The following is a 17,844-nucleotide window of genomic DNA, read 5'->3' on the forward strand; positions in this document are numbered from 1 at the left end:
GTGAAGACAAATTGCTTGTTGAGCCTAACGATCAACTGAGTGTCATCTAGTTATGAGTTTTCATTCATTGAATGGTCACACTCCCCTAAAGTCGACCTTTCTCTTGAAGACAATATAGGTGATAAAGATCAAATTTGCTTTTTATACCAATCGTTACGGAATAATAGTACAATGTCTTTGTGCACCTAGACATTTACCCTGACATGGAATCTCTAACAGAGAATGAGAATGAGATCTCAACAACCCAAAATCAGTGTGAATTAATTAAGGTCTTTAATTAAAAGATCACGAAACCATGTGCATAACAAAACAAAGTCTAGAAGCTCGACATCTACCCATTGTAGTCTGTTTTGCTTCTTACACGGAAAATTATTTCTGAGAAAATCAACACATTTTCCATACTTCTGTAGGAGAGGCCTGTAGGTGTAATGTGCATCCCACCTGAAGCAACACTGAATTATTTGGAGAAAATTAACATGAACCAAAAGAGGCAGATAACTCTGCAGCATTTTCCCTCAGTGGAGTAAATTTGAATGACCTACCACCAACCATCAAATTTTAAATGAACGAGTACCGAAGAATCCCATTGTTCAGGATGTTGTGGCCACATCTTTGTCACAAAGGGGGTAAATCAGCCATGTCGAGGCCATAGCTTCCTGCACTGATGGCTGTTCTGTACATCTTCTTGAATGTCCTGGTGTTCTTCATTTATCTCTTTATGCCCCATATCGTACACCTTTGGATATGTTTCATTAGAACTTTTCATTGTCGAAATTACAACAGATTGCTCTAATGCCCAAAAACTTTTCAGGTCTGTAAATCATGTCTTCACCAGAAAAAAATCAGCTTTTTAGCAAATTGTTTTCTCAATGTTGCATTCACAATCTACTGTCTCCAGCACCTCTTTGCAGTTTGGAAACAGATGTTAACACTGCAGTTCTGTTCTACATAATGTATGCATCGTGGGCTAGAACATTCGTTCACATGCCTGTGAGAAGTATGTGAGAATGAGAGCACCGCAAGTGACGTAATTCCAATAAAAGAGGTCTCAATCGCTTAGAGTTCTGCATGTTTATGAGAACTTCACGTAACAATGTAGTTATCATGGTGTCAACCACTTGCTGCAAAATACAGCAGAGCGTCGCTTGAGGAACATAGCAACGGACATATGAACTGTTCCTTGGGCGGAATCTGTAGCACAGTATTGCAGTGCAGGCAGACATTTGGCAACAAGGAGAATTGGTATCCTAACGTGTTTACAGGGCTCCAGTTTAGTTACTATCATAGAGCCATATTGAGGCTGCGTTGCTCGTCTAGGCAAAAGGCTGCTGAAAAGTGTTCTGAACTTACATTAAGGAGGTTGAAATGATTTATATAAACCCACTCCTTTCCCCTATTTCTCAGACGTGCCCGTCTGCGTACTGTCTGTCTTTCTTCAGGGGCTAGTTCTAGTACCATTGCTGTTTTGTTTCCTTTTCAACCCCAGACCAAGTTCTATTGTAGCCATAACCACTATTTTTACTTCATTACAACAGGGGATTCCATTTTTGACAATCATACCAATCCGAATACATGATGAACTAACATCTAAAAACAGTTGAAAAAATCTGTAACAAATGAATTTATGTTTGCATTGTGAAGTGGCAAGTTTGTCACTGCATGAAAGAAACGTTTGAAATAGTTTAAATCATCTAAAACAGACACGAAAAGCTTACTAAAAGTTGACATTCACCAGAAATAAAGATGTCAGTTTTACAGATAGACCTTTCCGAAGAGACAAAAAGGTTATAAAAATCTCAACTAAGACAGAATCTAAATGAGTGCCTGTCGAGGTAGGCCAGTCTAATTCTGAAAGAATCTGCTGTTAGATGACAGATGAGAAATTTACACCTCCATGAAAATCTAAACCTGTTCTTTAGAACTGCATAATTCAAGGCAATGAGTGTCGCTATCTTGTGCTACTTGACCCTGTGTCCTCTGGCCACTAGAAAGGCGTTAACACATGCTCTCACTTTTGTTTATGTGTATGCAGAAAAAAGACCTTTGATAGCAGTAACACATGGTATTTATGGCACTATTTTGTCTCTGTTTTAATCTTATCGTTTTACATGACTGCCTTTATTGTTGGGCTTGTATAAGCGGTCGGCGCTGTAGGTAAGATGTTGTTTTCCTAAAAGCATTCATTAATGGTTAACTGTAATCCTTATTATACTGTTTGGGCTTATTGTTCATTCTATGATGTGTCTATTTGCCTACTTCTAAAGTTTTCATATAGTCTAACTTTGTGTGCGGAAGATACTAACGCATAGAACAATTAAATAATGTAAATAGATCAAAGTTTTCTGTGAAAACACATGCGCTAAGGCACTAGCAGAAATACAGTCCCACACTTCCTTGGAGTTGGACTTGGCTCTTTCTGCAAGGTCATTCCCACACTTTTTGTCTTCACTCCTCCCATTTTTTTCTGAATTAATTTTCGTCAGCCTTAGAACTCTAAGCGGTTTACCACTGATAACCAGTGCTAAAATGCCTTTGCTCCGTCCTATCAACATGGTAACATTGGCTTATTCCTGATTGTCATCTTAAATGTACTTATAAGTCCCTGGTACAGTGGCACTACCTGTGCCAAGGGCCTGTAAATTAAATGCTACAAGTGGGTCTGTAGCACTGATTGTTCCACCCCCTGAAGTAGCACTTTAAACATACTTCAGGACTGCCATTGCAGCCTGGGTTTGTTCAGTTTTAAACTGCCATTTCTACCTGGCAAAGTAAACCTTTTTGTCAGGCCCAAACCTTTTTTTTTAATACATATACATTACCACAGGGGTAGGCCCTGAACAGCCCAGAGGACAGGGTGATTTGTATTTTAAAAGTAGGACATGTACTTTTAAGTTTTACATGTCCTGGTAGTGAAAACATCTTCCATTTGTTATTGAATATTGCACCGCCTATCCCTTCCATAGGATAACAATGGAATTACCTTATTACACTTTACAAGTGTACATTCCAAATAGGAACAGGTAACCAGTTTGTGTTTGGTGTCTCTGGAATTGGAATTTAAAATCCTAACCTATGGATAAGTGGGATTTTAAATTACAATTTTCAAAATGCCGAAATTGCATTTCCTTGCCTTAACCATTTGGTGCCTGCAGCCTATCTCTTAGTCACATACCTTGGGGAAGCTGACAGTTGGGCTTTGTATATTCCTCCTAGACAGCCACACACAATGGGGAGCTTAGGTGTGCCTGAGTGAGCCATCATTGGCAGCATAGGAGGGAGGAGCTGGGCCCAACTGCACTTGAGTATGCTGTGTTCTGTCTTCACTTCACACAAAGGACTGCATACCCCCTGTACTTAGTCTGAAGCCAGGGCCAGGAAGGTAGAGCACATGTTCACTTCAAAGGCATGCTTTTAGAAACTTCTCCCCACTTCAAAGGCACAACTGTGTATAAATACTGGACCTCAGACACTAATTCTTCAGTACACTACTGGACTTGTGGATAACTCTGCCAGGAAGAAGGGTTGTTGGGCTGCTGAAAGGATTGCCACTTTTCTAGACTGCTGCTCTGAAGGAACTGCAGACTGGATCTGCATCTCTTGAACCTAGAACCCAGAGTGACTCCAAGGGCTAGTTGGCTTGCCTTGTGATATGAAGCCCCAGGGACACAACAAGCTTCCAACAGCCTTGCACCTACACCTGGACTCGGCCATCTGTGAGTGTACCCTGCCAAGTGGTACCACCCCAGTCCTGAAAGTGGGCCTAAGCTGCTCTGACAGCCTGTGGATCCAGCAGAATTGACACATCTCCTCGGCTGTGTGGCAAAACCCTGAGCAGAAATGACGCATCGCCACTTATGTGTGGATTTGACATGTTGCACAGACCAGCATTGCATCACAGCCTGTTTGTGTAGCACAGGCCGTGGTATCTCCCATCAACGGCAGTCTCAACAGTGATATCAGACTTTACATCACTGCATCCCTGATTTTGGACTTTGCATCCATCGCAAGATACGTCGATGGGATCCTCAACGACAACACAGGCCCATGCATCCAAGACTCACTGCATGTCGGAATCAATCGGCTACGTGATGCATTTTGATGTGGATCCTTGTAACGCTCTGCAAACCAGGATTTATGTTACTTTGTTCAGTGGGCCAACTGAGTCTCTGTAGCTGGCCTGGCTCCATCGCAGTGAGACCGAACTTGTGACTTTGTCGCAGTCTGGTTCAACCAGATAGCCACAGTTGGCACTTTGTGCTTTGTGCTTTATTACGCTATTTTCACTAAAATCTTTAAAACTGTATATCTCGGTTCTACTGATTGGAGATTTGTAGTTTTGGTCTTGTTTCATTTACTAAAGAAAGTACTAATTTTCTAACTTGGCTTGGGATCATTTTTGTTTGTTGTTTTCACTTTATGACTGCTTGAAGGGTTGCACAAACATGTACACATTGCCTCTAAGTTAAGCCTGAATGCTCTATGTCAAGCTAACACAGGGTTGAGCACAGGTTAATTTAGGGTTAGCTTGTGCATCACCCTGACAAGGATTCTAGTTGCTGCTTGACCAGGGCACAAACCCAAGTCAACCAACAACACAATTTCTCACACTTGGCAAAACACCTGACCTACCCTAGTTTGATAAATTAGAGCAACATTGTCTTTTTTCAGAAGATTTAGGGATCTTTAATGCCCCTTTATCACTAGCCAAAGTTCTTGACTGTGAATATTCTTTGTGGGTATTTTATGTATTGTTTTTAGTAGGTGTAACAACTGCCTATTTGACTCACTGTACATTGGCGCTTTTAACATGTGTTTTATGTATCCCATTCAGTATTACTAAGTGCATTGCCCTCTGACAGATTTAAGGCTGATTCACCCCAGTTAGACTAAATATCTCAGTTTTTTACACGTTTTGTATTGCTTATAATTTTGATTTTTAAGGAGTGCTTTTAGGGCAAATAAACACTGAAGCGCTGAAAGTCCCAGATGTAACTCTTACCAAGTTATACTCCTTATACGCCCTTGTAAGAAAGAAATACTGAGACAATCTTCCTCAAAGTGTAACTAGCAAATTCAGGTCACATAACTGTTTGTAAGGGTTCATTAGCAGTGATTGTCCCAAGTGATGCATTATTCCCATGGGCTACCCTGATGTTTTTCATATTGGTGTACTGTGCATAACCTGTGTCAATCTTGTGCATGCCAATGCTACCCATTTCCTCACTGACTAAAAGAAGACGGAGAGCTTGATTTAGATGTTGGCAGTAATGGTCCTGCTGTTGATTTTTTGACTGAAAGCCTGTCTGCCGCCATGAAGGTCTGCCCGCCGGATTTAGATGTTGGTGGTCCCGTAGGAGCAAGCCCACATTGGACCTGCCGACTCCACCAAGAAACACCGCCCACATTGACAGCATCATAGGAAAAAGTGGCTGACAGCAGGACCCCAGCCACCTTTCTCGTTGTGCAGATTTGGATGTGCCTTACCGCCAAGCAAAAAGTGGCGGTCCAAATCCCATACCAGAGTTGGTGGATTAGGGGGAAAATGAGCTCAAAACATACCTTGTCCCCTAACTTCACTTCCATTTTCAACTGGACATAACCGGATAACACCTTCCGTCGCTGCTGCCACTGACCCACAGAGAAAGCATGACTCCCCTCCAATGCCAAATTCAGAGGTAGGGGTGGGGCACTGGCAGGGTACATTGGGTGGGCACTGCACAGGAGGTCTGGACCACTGCAGGCATATACGTCACAGCAAATTATGTTTAAATTACTGTGACATACATATGTCAGGTACATGATGGTGTCAGACATAGGTGGGCACACACTGGCACAACATGCATATCGCACACATACACAAATGTCACTGTGGTGTCATTATTCATTACACATGAATGCTAGCACCACAAATAGTGTACAACCACACTTGTCAAAGGTGTCCAAATGTGGGCTTTGCAAGAGCACCTGTACTGGTAAGGTTTTGCTACCTGTGTATGTGAGTAAGTACGTGTATGTGTGTGCGACTGGATTGGCTGATTGAGGTGGAGGGATCTGGAGTGGGTGATACAGTTGTGTCTGTATGTGTGTTAATTGCATGTGGAATCAATGTTGTTGTGTATGTTGTGTTGCTATGTGACACATTCAGGTGAGTCTTGTTGTGTGGTGGACATTATCGTGATGTGTGTAGTTGTGCCTTTGTGTGAGTGTGTTTGTGTAGCTGAGTATGTAGTTGTGTTGGTTGTTGTGGTTGTGTCGTGTATGGGTGCAGTATCAATGGTGTGTGTTTTGTGTCATGGATATATGGCAATATGTGTTTGTAGCATGTAGAGGTTGTGTTGTAGTGGAATGGCAATGGCTAATGGAGTGCATGTGGGTTGCTGTGTAGTGTAGTGCAGGGGGACACATGGCTAAGGTATAGTGTGTGTGTGTGTGTGAGACTTACCTGTATTTCATGGCCACTCCCATTGTACAATGTCCATTGGCTCCAGCGACAGCCACCCTCTGTCAGCCATCAGCTGGTATGACACTGCCTGCACAGCTGAAACATCTAAGTAAGATCGGCTAGGAAGGGCACTCTGTTGTGATGGTCTTTGGCTCAGGCGCAATACATCTAAATATGGCAGGTGGAACACCATAGACTTTGCAGTCTTTTCGGGTACACCACCAACCCCGCTTGGCTGTAACACTTTCAGGATCTAAATCAGTCCCAGAGTTTTCCCTACCAGGCTCTAATGCTATGGCGTTCAGTTCAACCCATAATCTTTGAAGACTGTGCATCATTCTTTGAATTAACTTCCTGGCTAATAGCTGATGCAGTTACGTAAGTAAAAGGCATTCAAAAACCTAATGGCTATGTCATTACTATCAACAGTCAAACCTGAAACCTGCAGAGATATCTGCAGCAGACATAAAAAAATTGGAAAAAAGGTGAACAGGCTGGATAAGATTGGTGGGGAAAATGTTCTAAATAATTTTTAAAACTTTTACTGACTAATGCTATTTTTTTTAAAAACGTATTTGTACTACTAGACATCAACTCTATCTTCATTTTGTAATATAGGGTTTCAAAAAACATCTGCATGCACTGAGGCATAAACAGAAGAACATGATCTCAAGTTATGTTTATAACTTGATTTGTGTTCATAAAATCAAAAAAATAAGATAAATATTTAAGTCGCTGTAATACATGTTTGCGATACTGTAGCATGGTGAACCGTACTTCACCACTATAGAAAAACAATGGAAGTAAATACACATTTGTGAAGATGTATGCCCAGATGAGGACCTAAGCTGGAATCTATATACTTAATTCATCTTGGTGAGATAGTATGGCTGGTATACCAAAGACAGCATGAATATGCAAGACAGACTCATGCAAAAAGAGTCTGTTTTAGGATGTGTTGGAGTTTGTATAGTTGGTACAAACTAAAACGAAAGTGTAAATCAGAAACTGTCAGTCTTCTCATCTATTCATATGACTGTCAAACAATGTAACATTTCTATTCAGAACAAGACAGCAGTGTTTTGAATGTAATCTATTAAAGTGTTTTGCTTTGATAGATTTTTAAAAATGTTAGTCTCATATATTGAATTTTGTTATGTAAGTGAGGTATAAAATGTACAATACAACAATGATATGAAATTGGAGGAAAAAGAACTTAATGTGATATTTTCCTCACATTTCTTTAGAAAGTTTAAAAAGAAACTCACACAAAAATAAAGCAAAAATGACTGCAACTGTTATGCTATTCCTGCCCTATTTAGAAGTTGGCCCATAAATTGTGGGAATCACCTACGGAAACAGAGGGTCCACCTCCCACTATCACACCGTTTCTCTGGCAGCAAAATGCTGGTGGAGACATTTTCTTTACCCAAAGTTGACACTGTACTACTACGCAATATGTGATATTATCATTTCATCTACCGGCAATACCAAAGTGTGTTGGTACAGGTGCCAAGTGGAAGATAAGCTTGTGAACCTGATTAATAACTATTGTACAGCTGTGTGAAATTTCCTTCCACACAATAACAAGGTGGCTATCTGTTCAATATGTAGCAAAGGCACGTCATACAAGGCAAAGAGGTTTACTTTCTTGTGTGTCAGATTTTGCCATCATTCAGTGTTGTCTAACACAAAAGCCATGGTAACATGTATCAATTTCATATGTAGGCTAATAACTGATAAAACCCCACCAAAAGTGAAGCAGCTCTCCTCAGTGTAAACACTTATAAACACCTGCACAATTACAAATTAAAATACTGTTTAAAGAAAGGGAAGAGATAGAGTCATTTGTTTTTCTTCCTGGGTAAATAGAATGTAACTTTATTGTATAAGAAAGACTGGTCTAAGATTAACCTGCTGTTGTTTGGGGTTGTCACTAAAATATTGTCTTTTCTTCCTTTTGTTAGCTCCAGTATTGTGTGATTGAATTAAAGGTGCTAGGTTTAGAAGCATGGTTTAGTTCTGCCCTAATTATTGTACATACTGTAGAGAATCTGGAAAAATTAAAATCATATTTGATTTCATACCAATCTTGGCCAATATGTACTATCACATTCACCCTAGGACACAGAATAAGTAGAACCCTGTGATACATCAGACCCCTATCCTAACAAGTCAGTATTCATATACAAGTCAACTACCAAACATCCCAGGATTTAAACATTCAGTGCAAGCTGTAGTGACAGGTACCTGTGAACGGGATAGTGGTGAAAACATGACACAAGTAACTCCACATACCAAACAAATTTGTAGCTGTAAGGTGTCCCATTGTTATCTGTGAAACCGTTAGCTAATACTGGATTGTTAACCAACTTCATTTCACTGCTGGGTTTTTGAGCCCATAGCTACAATGCTAACATCAACATTCCAAGCCCCAGAATAGAATGAAATGCATGTTAAAAGGTATGGACTGGCCTAAAATGAGACATTTGCCATAGGGATACTTGGCAGCTACGAATGTTCACATGTCTTACAATGCAGGGCTACAAATTCATCTGGTGTATTTCATGATTTTAAGGTTCTGACAAGGTGCTATGGCTCAGATTTATACTTTTTGCTGCAAAACTGCACTAATGCAGTTTTGCACCAAAAAGCTTAGCACCGGGTTGCACCATTTCTGAGCACCAGCCGGGCACTGTATGAATGGTGCAAGCCGGTGCAAAGGGTAGGCAAGTGTAAAAAAAAAATGATGTGAGTCGGGTAGGGCTGGCGGTATGGAAGAGGGGGGTTTTGCACCAAAAAATGACATTAGGCAGGTTAGAGTAAAAAACAATAACTCTAACCAGCCTAGCGTCATTTTCTGATGCAAAACCATCCATACCACATGACTCCTGTCTTGCCCACCACCCTAATAGCCAGTACAGGGGACCAGGGTCCCTTGGGCATGGCCATTACACCCAGTGCCATAAGGGGGGGGGGCACTTCAATACAAAATAAAATACTTACCTGTACCTACCTATACTTACTTGGGATGGGGTCCCCATTCCTCTGTTGCCTCTCTGGTGTGGGTTGGGGTGTCTTTAGGGCCTGGGGAGGGCAATTGTGGGCTTATTTACATGGTGTTCCACCATGGAAATAAGCCCACAGGTCCCCTAACGGCTACCCTGACCCAGGCATTAAATAATGGTACAAAGCAAGCTTTGCACCATTATTTGACCCCTCCTCCCAGTGCGTGATTTTAGCATGGGGGATAAATATAGCGCTAAGGCCATATAGTGTTTTTTTGCACGGGAAAGCCTACTTTGCATCTCATTGATGCAAAGTAGATTTCCACATCCAAAAAATGAATTTAACTCCATATATTTGGCACTAGACGGGTCTAGCGCCAAAGTATAAATATGGAGTTAGTTTTGCACCAAATTTGTGTAAAGAAAATGACACCAATTGGGCGCAAAACAAGTATAAATATACCCCTATATTTGTAGGCAGGGTTGGCACCCCTAAAATATCATATTATTCAGTAATGAGTGGATGAATAGCCCTCAACTGTGTCCAGGAATTTGTTTATTAAAATATTTGAATATAGGACTCTTACATGTTTAATACATTAATATTCATGTAAATCAAACAGAGTCAACGTGAGTGAGAGTGCAATACACAGAAATTCCATACTTAGCTCAATCTAACACAAATACATTGAACACACTGCCAAAAGGTAGACATTACGTACCCAACAGTAAGTCTCCTTTAAAATAAATATGTGCTTTAAAACAATTACTGCAAAAAACAGCCTGTTTTGTGACCACTGGAAAAATTCAGGTCTTTACTCTTTTGGAAGTTAGGCAGCTGAGCAAAAATTTATTTCAAAAGAATGGGAAAACACTGAAAAACCACCACTGAAATCCACAAAAAATAAACACTGAAAACAGGACAGCCTATTCATTCTCAATGAATTAACTACATCACACACCTACATCTACAACTGGTAAGTATTTTTATTACTATTTCAGCACAACCGGATGCATTGAAGCAAGGCTTTAGTGTCCATGTTAAAACAAGGTACATATTTCTAATAAAAACACATATTTCTCCCTGCAACTCCATTTGTATAAACAGTCATTTAAACAGCAGACATATTGAAATGTATGCTAAATTTACATTCTACTTGTGTAGTTTCACCCCATTTCCAGTGCCATCTCATTTACTAAACAATATTCATAAAGTATGTTATTATTCTTATAGAAAGCCATCATTTGTAGCATATTAAAGAATAAACACCACATACATTTATTGTTAAAAAGCCAGATACTTACTTATTATTATTAACAAATCAGACATTTTATCATTATCATAGGTCCAACAGGCTCCATGTCCCCCACAAGGTTTAATGTCCCACAGAATACAAGAGCTGTCTATCGTCAAACCAAACAGAATTGGACCAGGAATAGCACCTATCAGAAAAAGTAAATAGTTTCTGTCAGTAAACACTGCAAACGATGTGAGAAACGTAAACATACTGCAACATTTAAACACTTTATTTTAAGTACATTTGCAGAAAGAGTCTCTTTGCTTTGTTCAAGTGTTTTTGTTTCCCCATAGATTCTAGCACAGTAACAAAACATACTTCTACATTACGAACATGAACTATCATTGCATTTTGAGCTCTAATATCTGTAATTCACTAAATTACAGGCTTAGTGATGCAAAATGTAAGTATACAATGTATCAGGGTTGTTTTACAAATTGGAAATGCCTTTCTTACTTGCAAACCGTCTTTTGTGATTCTTTACAAATAGACATTAGGAGGGGGCATGAAAGAGACATTGCATCCTTAATGCAATTTGTAAAGAAATGCAGCAATGGTTGCTGGTCACAATTGTGGTAGCAGAGAACAGTTACAAAGTCCTTCTGGTTTGGTAACTGATTAGTGATGGGAAAGCTCTACCTGAGGGACAATTTACATCATGGCATTTAGGTCTTATGGTCTTGGAGGAGCAGGTAGATATAAAAAGGACCAAAGCCTGCCTCCCCTAATGATTTCATCAATAAAGAAACATTTTTTAAAGCAGCACCAGAACCTTGAATGGAAACAGGGAAAATTTTTGGAATGCAAATGCAGAGACAGAGACCTGATGTTCCCTGGAGGTCGCCATGCCTGTCATAGCAGCCAATTGCAGGAGGTTGCAAATAGTGAACTGCCTGATTAAGATTACTGAAACGTGGTTTTGTGGCCTGCAAATGGGCAATTTGCAATTTGACTTGTTCTACAAACCTTTCATTGGTAACTGCATATCTGTTCACAAACCAGTTGGTGTGCAATTTATAGATCCTGGTTTGTAACTACTAGTTAGTACATTGAACTCCATACTTGATTCATAAAGCTTTGTCCATGAGAAGTTGTTCCTTTCCTAGGTGTACTCTTGCATTTCCAAGCCTGATTCACAATGTACTTTTTGAGTGGTTATTTTAGTCAAGGCTAAGATGTGATTTACTCATCATCCCTGAATACAAGGCAATTCTCAATGAAGATGTATTACTCAAGCAAATCTATTAGTAAGTTAAACTAAGCATCAAATAAGTCGCAGGTATTCACAAATAATGCTTGGTGAATTAGGCCAGGGAATTCACAAGTCATTAACACCTGAGAATAAGGCACATTAAGTAATTCAAAACACTTTGTTATCTGGGTCTACATTTGTAGCATTTTAAACAACTAAAAACTAAGTAAATATGGAAGGGGCAAAAAAAAGGTAAGTTTTTTTCCTTCATTATGCCTCGCTCCGAACTTAGGAGTGAATTACTACTGAATGTCTTCCTGAATCACAAAAAGTCCTGAGAATCATTATGTCTCACACCTAAGTTTATCATGCATATGATAGGAGTTAGACAAAAATGCTAACAGGAAAGGTTTGTGCCCAATATGCGGGCCAAGCCTTGTCATCAAGCTTTATGTTATGAGAGTACCATGGACAAAATTTGCAAAACTTTCCGAAAACTTAAGTTAATTTGAGCATAAATATAATCTTTTTTACTAGCGTGATGCCACTTTTGACAATTAAATAAGGTGAATTTATAAATCAAAATGATTTGCTCGATTTTCATGTTAGTAAGCCTACTCCCATGCGGGCGGATAAAGGATATTAGGGCAGGATAGCAACCATAACCGTACTTACATTTTGGTATTCAGACATTTATTTTTGCCCCATCCCACATACAAAGGTCAGAGATTTACGACTTGCAGGGCAGGAGTCCAGCATTTCCCAAGTTGTGAATTTTAGGAAGTATAAAGTGAGGGGGTTTCGTTTGAAGATCTCCCTTAATCTTATTCAAGGGACAGTTGGCCTTTTAAACTCAGCTGGACTACAGTATTATTAATTACCTCAAAACGTCATGCCATGCCTTATTCACATTCTGTGGACAGAATGTATACAGTTTCCTTTCCAAGTGTTAGGCTTAATACATACTGTTCTTGTATCCGTTTTTTTGCTGATTACCAAACGGCTACCATTTCTAAACAATCAAATGCAACCATATTTTTTTGATGGTTTACAACTGGAAGAGACAAAACATCTCAAAATGAGGTTCCTTAAATGTAGGTGCTTTACATAAGGCTTATATAGCAGTCCCTAGAGAAATCAGAGACTGCAGGGAGAAGGTCAAACAAGGATGATATCAGACTACCTTTTCAGCATCAGACACATAAATATATAACCACCTGATTCAGAAAACCAAACAAAAAATCTCATCCACAATTTCCAATACTGAGAATACTGCAAAATGCTAAATCCCTTTCAAACTCACAATCAACATTAACCATAAAATATCAATCTCTGGAGCAGAGTGATTTATTGCCTTTCTTTTTCTTCAAAACAGTGAGAGCCATTAGAAGCACAATTTCCTCCTTGGTGGTCAACAAAGCTCATTTTCTCCTGAAGATGGAAGACTCAATTGAGGAGTGGTTGACATTTAATAGTTTTCAAGTTCTTTCCCCTTTGGATATGCATAATCTTATGGCTGCTGTGAAACAAACGGGTTCCTCTAAGTGCTCCTTCCCATGTAAGATATTGGGAAGAAACCCAATGATGAAGCATGCCACCAAGGGGTAGCCATGGTGGGTGAGGGTTTTTCTAACAAAAAAAACTTTTTTCTGTGGAAGTTTTCCCCTTCTGGGTTGGGTCTCCAAATACCTTTACTAAAAGAAATGACTGCCAAGCTGGTGATGATTTTTATTTTTAAAGCATTGGCAGGAACCACCATTAGTGCAGTTCCTGTCAATGCTTTTTGCAATTTGGTGCAAGGCTCTGTTAAAATGAGATAGCTTTGTACCAAACTGTTTCCTTATTTTTTCAAACCGAAAATGTGGAAGTTTTCCCCTTCTGGGTTGGGTCTCTAAATACATTTACTGAAGCTTCATAGAGCGCGGTTCAGATTGGGCCCGGCCAGCACTTACCTTTGGAATTAGAAACATTCTTGAAGAAAAAGTTCTGAAAAGGTAAAGTTCAGTGGGCCAGGGCTACAATAGATGTCTAGGAGGGAGTGTCCTTGTCAGATAGCCTTAGGTCAAAGTATGGTGAAGATATCTGTGTTTGGACTTAAAGTTGATGAAATGAAATGAAAGTTGAAAAACTCAAGTGGAACGAATCAGAGGGCTGTAGCCGAAGGCAGTTCCTTCAGGTAACCCTTTGGCAAAGGATTGCTGAAGTGGATTTGCTGCTGTGAAGAAGAACGTAGCAGGAGAAGCTGCAAAGTCAATCTCACAGGCGATGCACCTCAGGCGGATAGGCAAGCAGGTTGGCTCCGGTCTCCTCCTGGTTCTCAGAGCACTTTTTGGCCAAAATGTGTCTGTCTTCAGTTTGGAAAAATCCATCTGGGCACCTTTAGGACCCCAAGGAAGGGTGCAGGACTAGTGGGACACTTCTTAGGGGGTTTAGGACTCATTCAAGCTGGTGCCAAGTGTGGGTTTAAGACAGTGTGAGCCAGTTGTTTCACTGTGACTCTGAACATGTGGCCAGCAAACTAGACCTTGGAGTCACTTCTAGTAGTTCTGGGTGCAGGTGAAGATGCAGGACTCAACAGTAGGGCTGGCATCTGATATTTCAAAGCAGCACAAGGCAGCAAAGCAATCCTTCCAGGTACAGCAGCAGGCTGGCAGAGTGGACAGCAGATGACAACAGCAGGTAGTCCTCTGAGAGTCCTTCTGCAGGTCCAGAAGTAAACTGAAGGGTGGGTCTAAAGGTCCTATTTTTATACCCTTGTGTCCCTCTTGTGGCAGGTGGGAGAAGCCTCTGGAAACATTCTCTGAAATACATTGACTTTCATGTCTCCCCTGCCCTGGCTCCAAGCAGGCTACAGTGACAATGCAGGGTCGTTCGGCCCTTTGTGTGAAGGCAGAGCACAGGCCATTCAAGTATAAGTAGGATGTGTTGGCTCCACTCCCTCCCCCAATCCATCCAGCAGATAGCTCATTGAGGCACATCTAATCCCGCTATTGTGTGACTGTCTGGGGGAAATTCACAAAGTCTAATTTTCAGCTATACCCAGTCATGTGCCCCAAGACTGGCTGTAGGCACAAAGGACTAAGAGCAAGAAAAATGTAATGAAAAAAACAACTTTACCATTAAAAAGCATTTATCATTACAATTTCATAGGTACCAAACATGATATATCTACCTACTCCCAACTATGAATAATAGCTTATTATATGTAATAAGCAGTCACCAATGTTAACCGATGGGAGTGGTAGATCTCAGAGTAATGGGAAACAAATGTAATTTCACTACCAGGACATGTAAAACTTAAAAGCACGTTTCCAACCCTTTAATTGCCCTATAGGAAACTAGGGCCTATATTAGGGATGATTTATATGTAGGGGTGTTTAAGGCCAGAGCAAGGGGGTTTAATGCCAAGTTACCGTGGCACTTTAAAACTGCACTCAGCCTCTAATGCAAGGCCTGGGATATGTTTTAAGGTGCTACTTAAGTGGGTAACACATAAAGTGCTGCGGGCCCACTGGTAACATTTATTTCACAGGCCCTGAGAATATAGTACGCCATTCTCCAAGTTATTTATTAGTATAAAAAGGTTTCCAGTGCACCAAGGAAATATTCTAAAGCCATCTTAAGGTTATAAAGAGAGATTGGGCAGTCATCTGCATCTAAGGCAATTTGGGGTTACCTACCACCACAGTTGATCCTTTATAATATAAAATGTAACGGCATGGCATTTTGAAGTTTCAGCCATGTCAGGCCAAAGATTAGGAATGATAAAGAGCACCTCTGTCTTTTGTCAGACATACAAAAGATCAGGTCACACTTCACATCATGCATTTTTAGGCAAACAATAGGTTGAATAGAGGAAAATTAGAATGGCCCAGGCCAACATTCTTCATAACAATCCAGATATAGTCCCCCCAGACAGGAGTGAACACCTTAATGGTGTCTGTTGCTATCAATCCCCTATTTATAGTGACATGATTGATATTTATTTGTGTAAAGATCCTGCTAAACATGCATCACCAGTTAATCCTAGTTATATCAAGCATGAGATTGAAAGCAGAAGTTTTGGGACCATGATGATTATCACTTGTGGCTGTCATTAACTGAAAGTGGTGGGATGAGCAAATGTGTGAAAAAGGTACCATGCTTCCTCGGGGAAAATGAAACCTTGAATAAGCACTAACTAATTTGACAACAGGCATTACATTAGCATTTTAAAGTTAACATGCTTAACTTTAAAACAGAAACATAATTCATGTTGGTGATTTAGTTTTCATTTAATAAAGTAAAATAAGCATTAATTTACCTTGCTGCATGTCCTCCAGGCCTAGTTCTCTTCTTGTTGTCCAGTTCGGGCCCCAGCCAACTCCGTAAACCAGTCCAGATGCTTGGATGGAGTGGTCTGTCTCAGCACTCCCAAAGGCATTGGAGGCCTGTGCCCATGTCAGGCCTAGCCAATGCAAGTCAGCCTGCCAAAGTGAGAAGCACACTTTAAAGTTGTGCACCACTCCTTCTCCCCTGCTGCCAGTCAGCAGCAATGGTCCCGCTCCCACAACCGGCTCAGACTGGCAGAGGAAAAATAAAATGATAATAAAGTTAATTTATTACCATTTTATTTTTCCTTTTTTCTGCACTCTCAGCATTAGTCAAAGTGTTGTAAGTCAGTAGCGATTAGATTAAGCATTAGCAGAAGTCATCTCGTATTTAGCAACTATTGTGAACATTTCGCGGAATCCATTTGTATTCGTGGTAGCCATTTTCTCTGCCACATGCTGCCATGTGCTCACCATGTGCTCTGTCCTACCTTTCTGTTAACTACTCTTGAAAATCTGTCTAGTGACAAGTTATATTTAGCATCTCCCACTTTGCACATGCCCAGTAAGGTCTGCAGCTGTTAGTAATTAGTAACAGACAGTAATGTGTCAACTGGTCCTTGAAAACTGTTAGCCTCTCCTACCTGTCGACTGTGCATTTCCATATGACCTTATATGTATATAAGTCTTGCTTCTATAATTATACCACCTTCTTTTAGCCCCTGGGTGGGTATAAAAGGACCATGCTCTCTTAGTTCAGTGTGCTACTTCAAACATTACCGAAGGGTGCTGTTTGAACTGTAGTACCACCTCATGAGGTTTAATAAACTTTGTCTTTTATTTCCGTTTCTGTGCCAACTTCTTCCTATATGGTCTGAGGACTTTGTGCAGAGAAGGGCGAACCCCTTGCACTAGTAGGCCTTGCTGAGGCTTACTTCGACAAATTGGCACCCGAACAGGGACTCATCGGTGACTCGGACGCCCAACGGATTAGTCGCGATGAAGGATTGGGATCTCGCTGCGGACGGTCAATGCCTGAGGAGACCCGAGTCTTGGCAACCACGGCGTTTTTCCCTTTTTTCTGATTTGACCATCCAGGTGGCGCCGGTCCTCGAATGAGATCCTTTTTGTTCATTCGTCGTGCAGTGACCATTTGGTCGATTTTAGAACTTGGCAGTTGGAACCTGGACGCCCTGTGATTGGTAAGAGACGTTTTACGGCAGTTGCTGTGGGTTTTGATGCCTTTGTTTGGTAATGAAGTTTAGCACCACTTACTGTGGCTCTCGTGTTTTGGATGACTAGTCAATTTGTGTCCTTTGAATTGATATTTAAATAGCAATTTATATAGGCAGGTAATGAGGAGAATTTTCTCCAATTTAATTTTGATTTGAACGGCACATCGTACTAAAGGTACCTTAAGTGCTACTTTGATTATAATACTGCATATTCTGCAATATTTTTGGCATGCCTGTTTTTAGAGCACTTCGTAGGATGTGTTGCTTTTGTAATGGTACCAATTTGAGACTGGAAGAATCGCAACCGCCACCCCCAGAGGGGACGCCCAATAGAGATACTTTCTGTTAAACATGGTCTT

General features: G+C 40.5%; 1 protein-coding gene across 1 annotated transcript in view; it reads right to left on the reverse strand.

Moving 5' to 3' along the window:
* SLCO4C1 (solute carrier organic anion transporter family member 4C1) overlaps positions 1-17,844 on the reverse strand; it is a 490,988-nt gene that overhangs the window by 25,490 nt on the left and 447,654 nt on the right. Inside the window, exon 12 of the mRNA XM_069226038.1 lies at positions 10,756-10,893. Within this exon, the coding sequence (XP_069082139.1) occupies positions 10,756-10,893 (138 nt within the window). The remainder of the gene's footprint in view (positions 1-10,755; positions 10,894-17,844) is intronic.

The sequence above is a fragment of the Pleurodeles waltl genome, chromosome 1_1, assembly GCF_031143425.1.
Source record: "Pleurodeles waltl isolate 20211129_DDA chromosome 1_1, aPleWal1.hap1.20221129, whole genome shotgun sequence".
Classification (NCBI taxonomy): Eukaryota; Metazoa; Chordata; class Amphibia; order Caudata; family Salamandridae; genus Pleurodeles; species Pleurodeles waltl.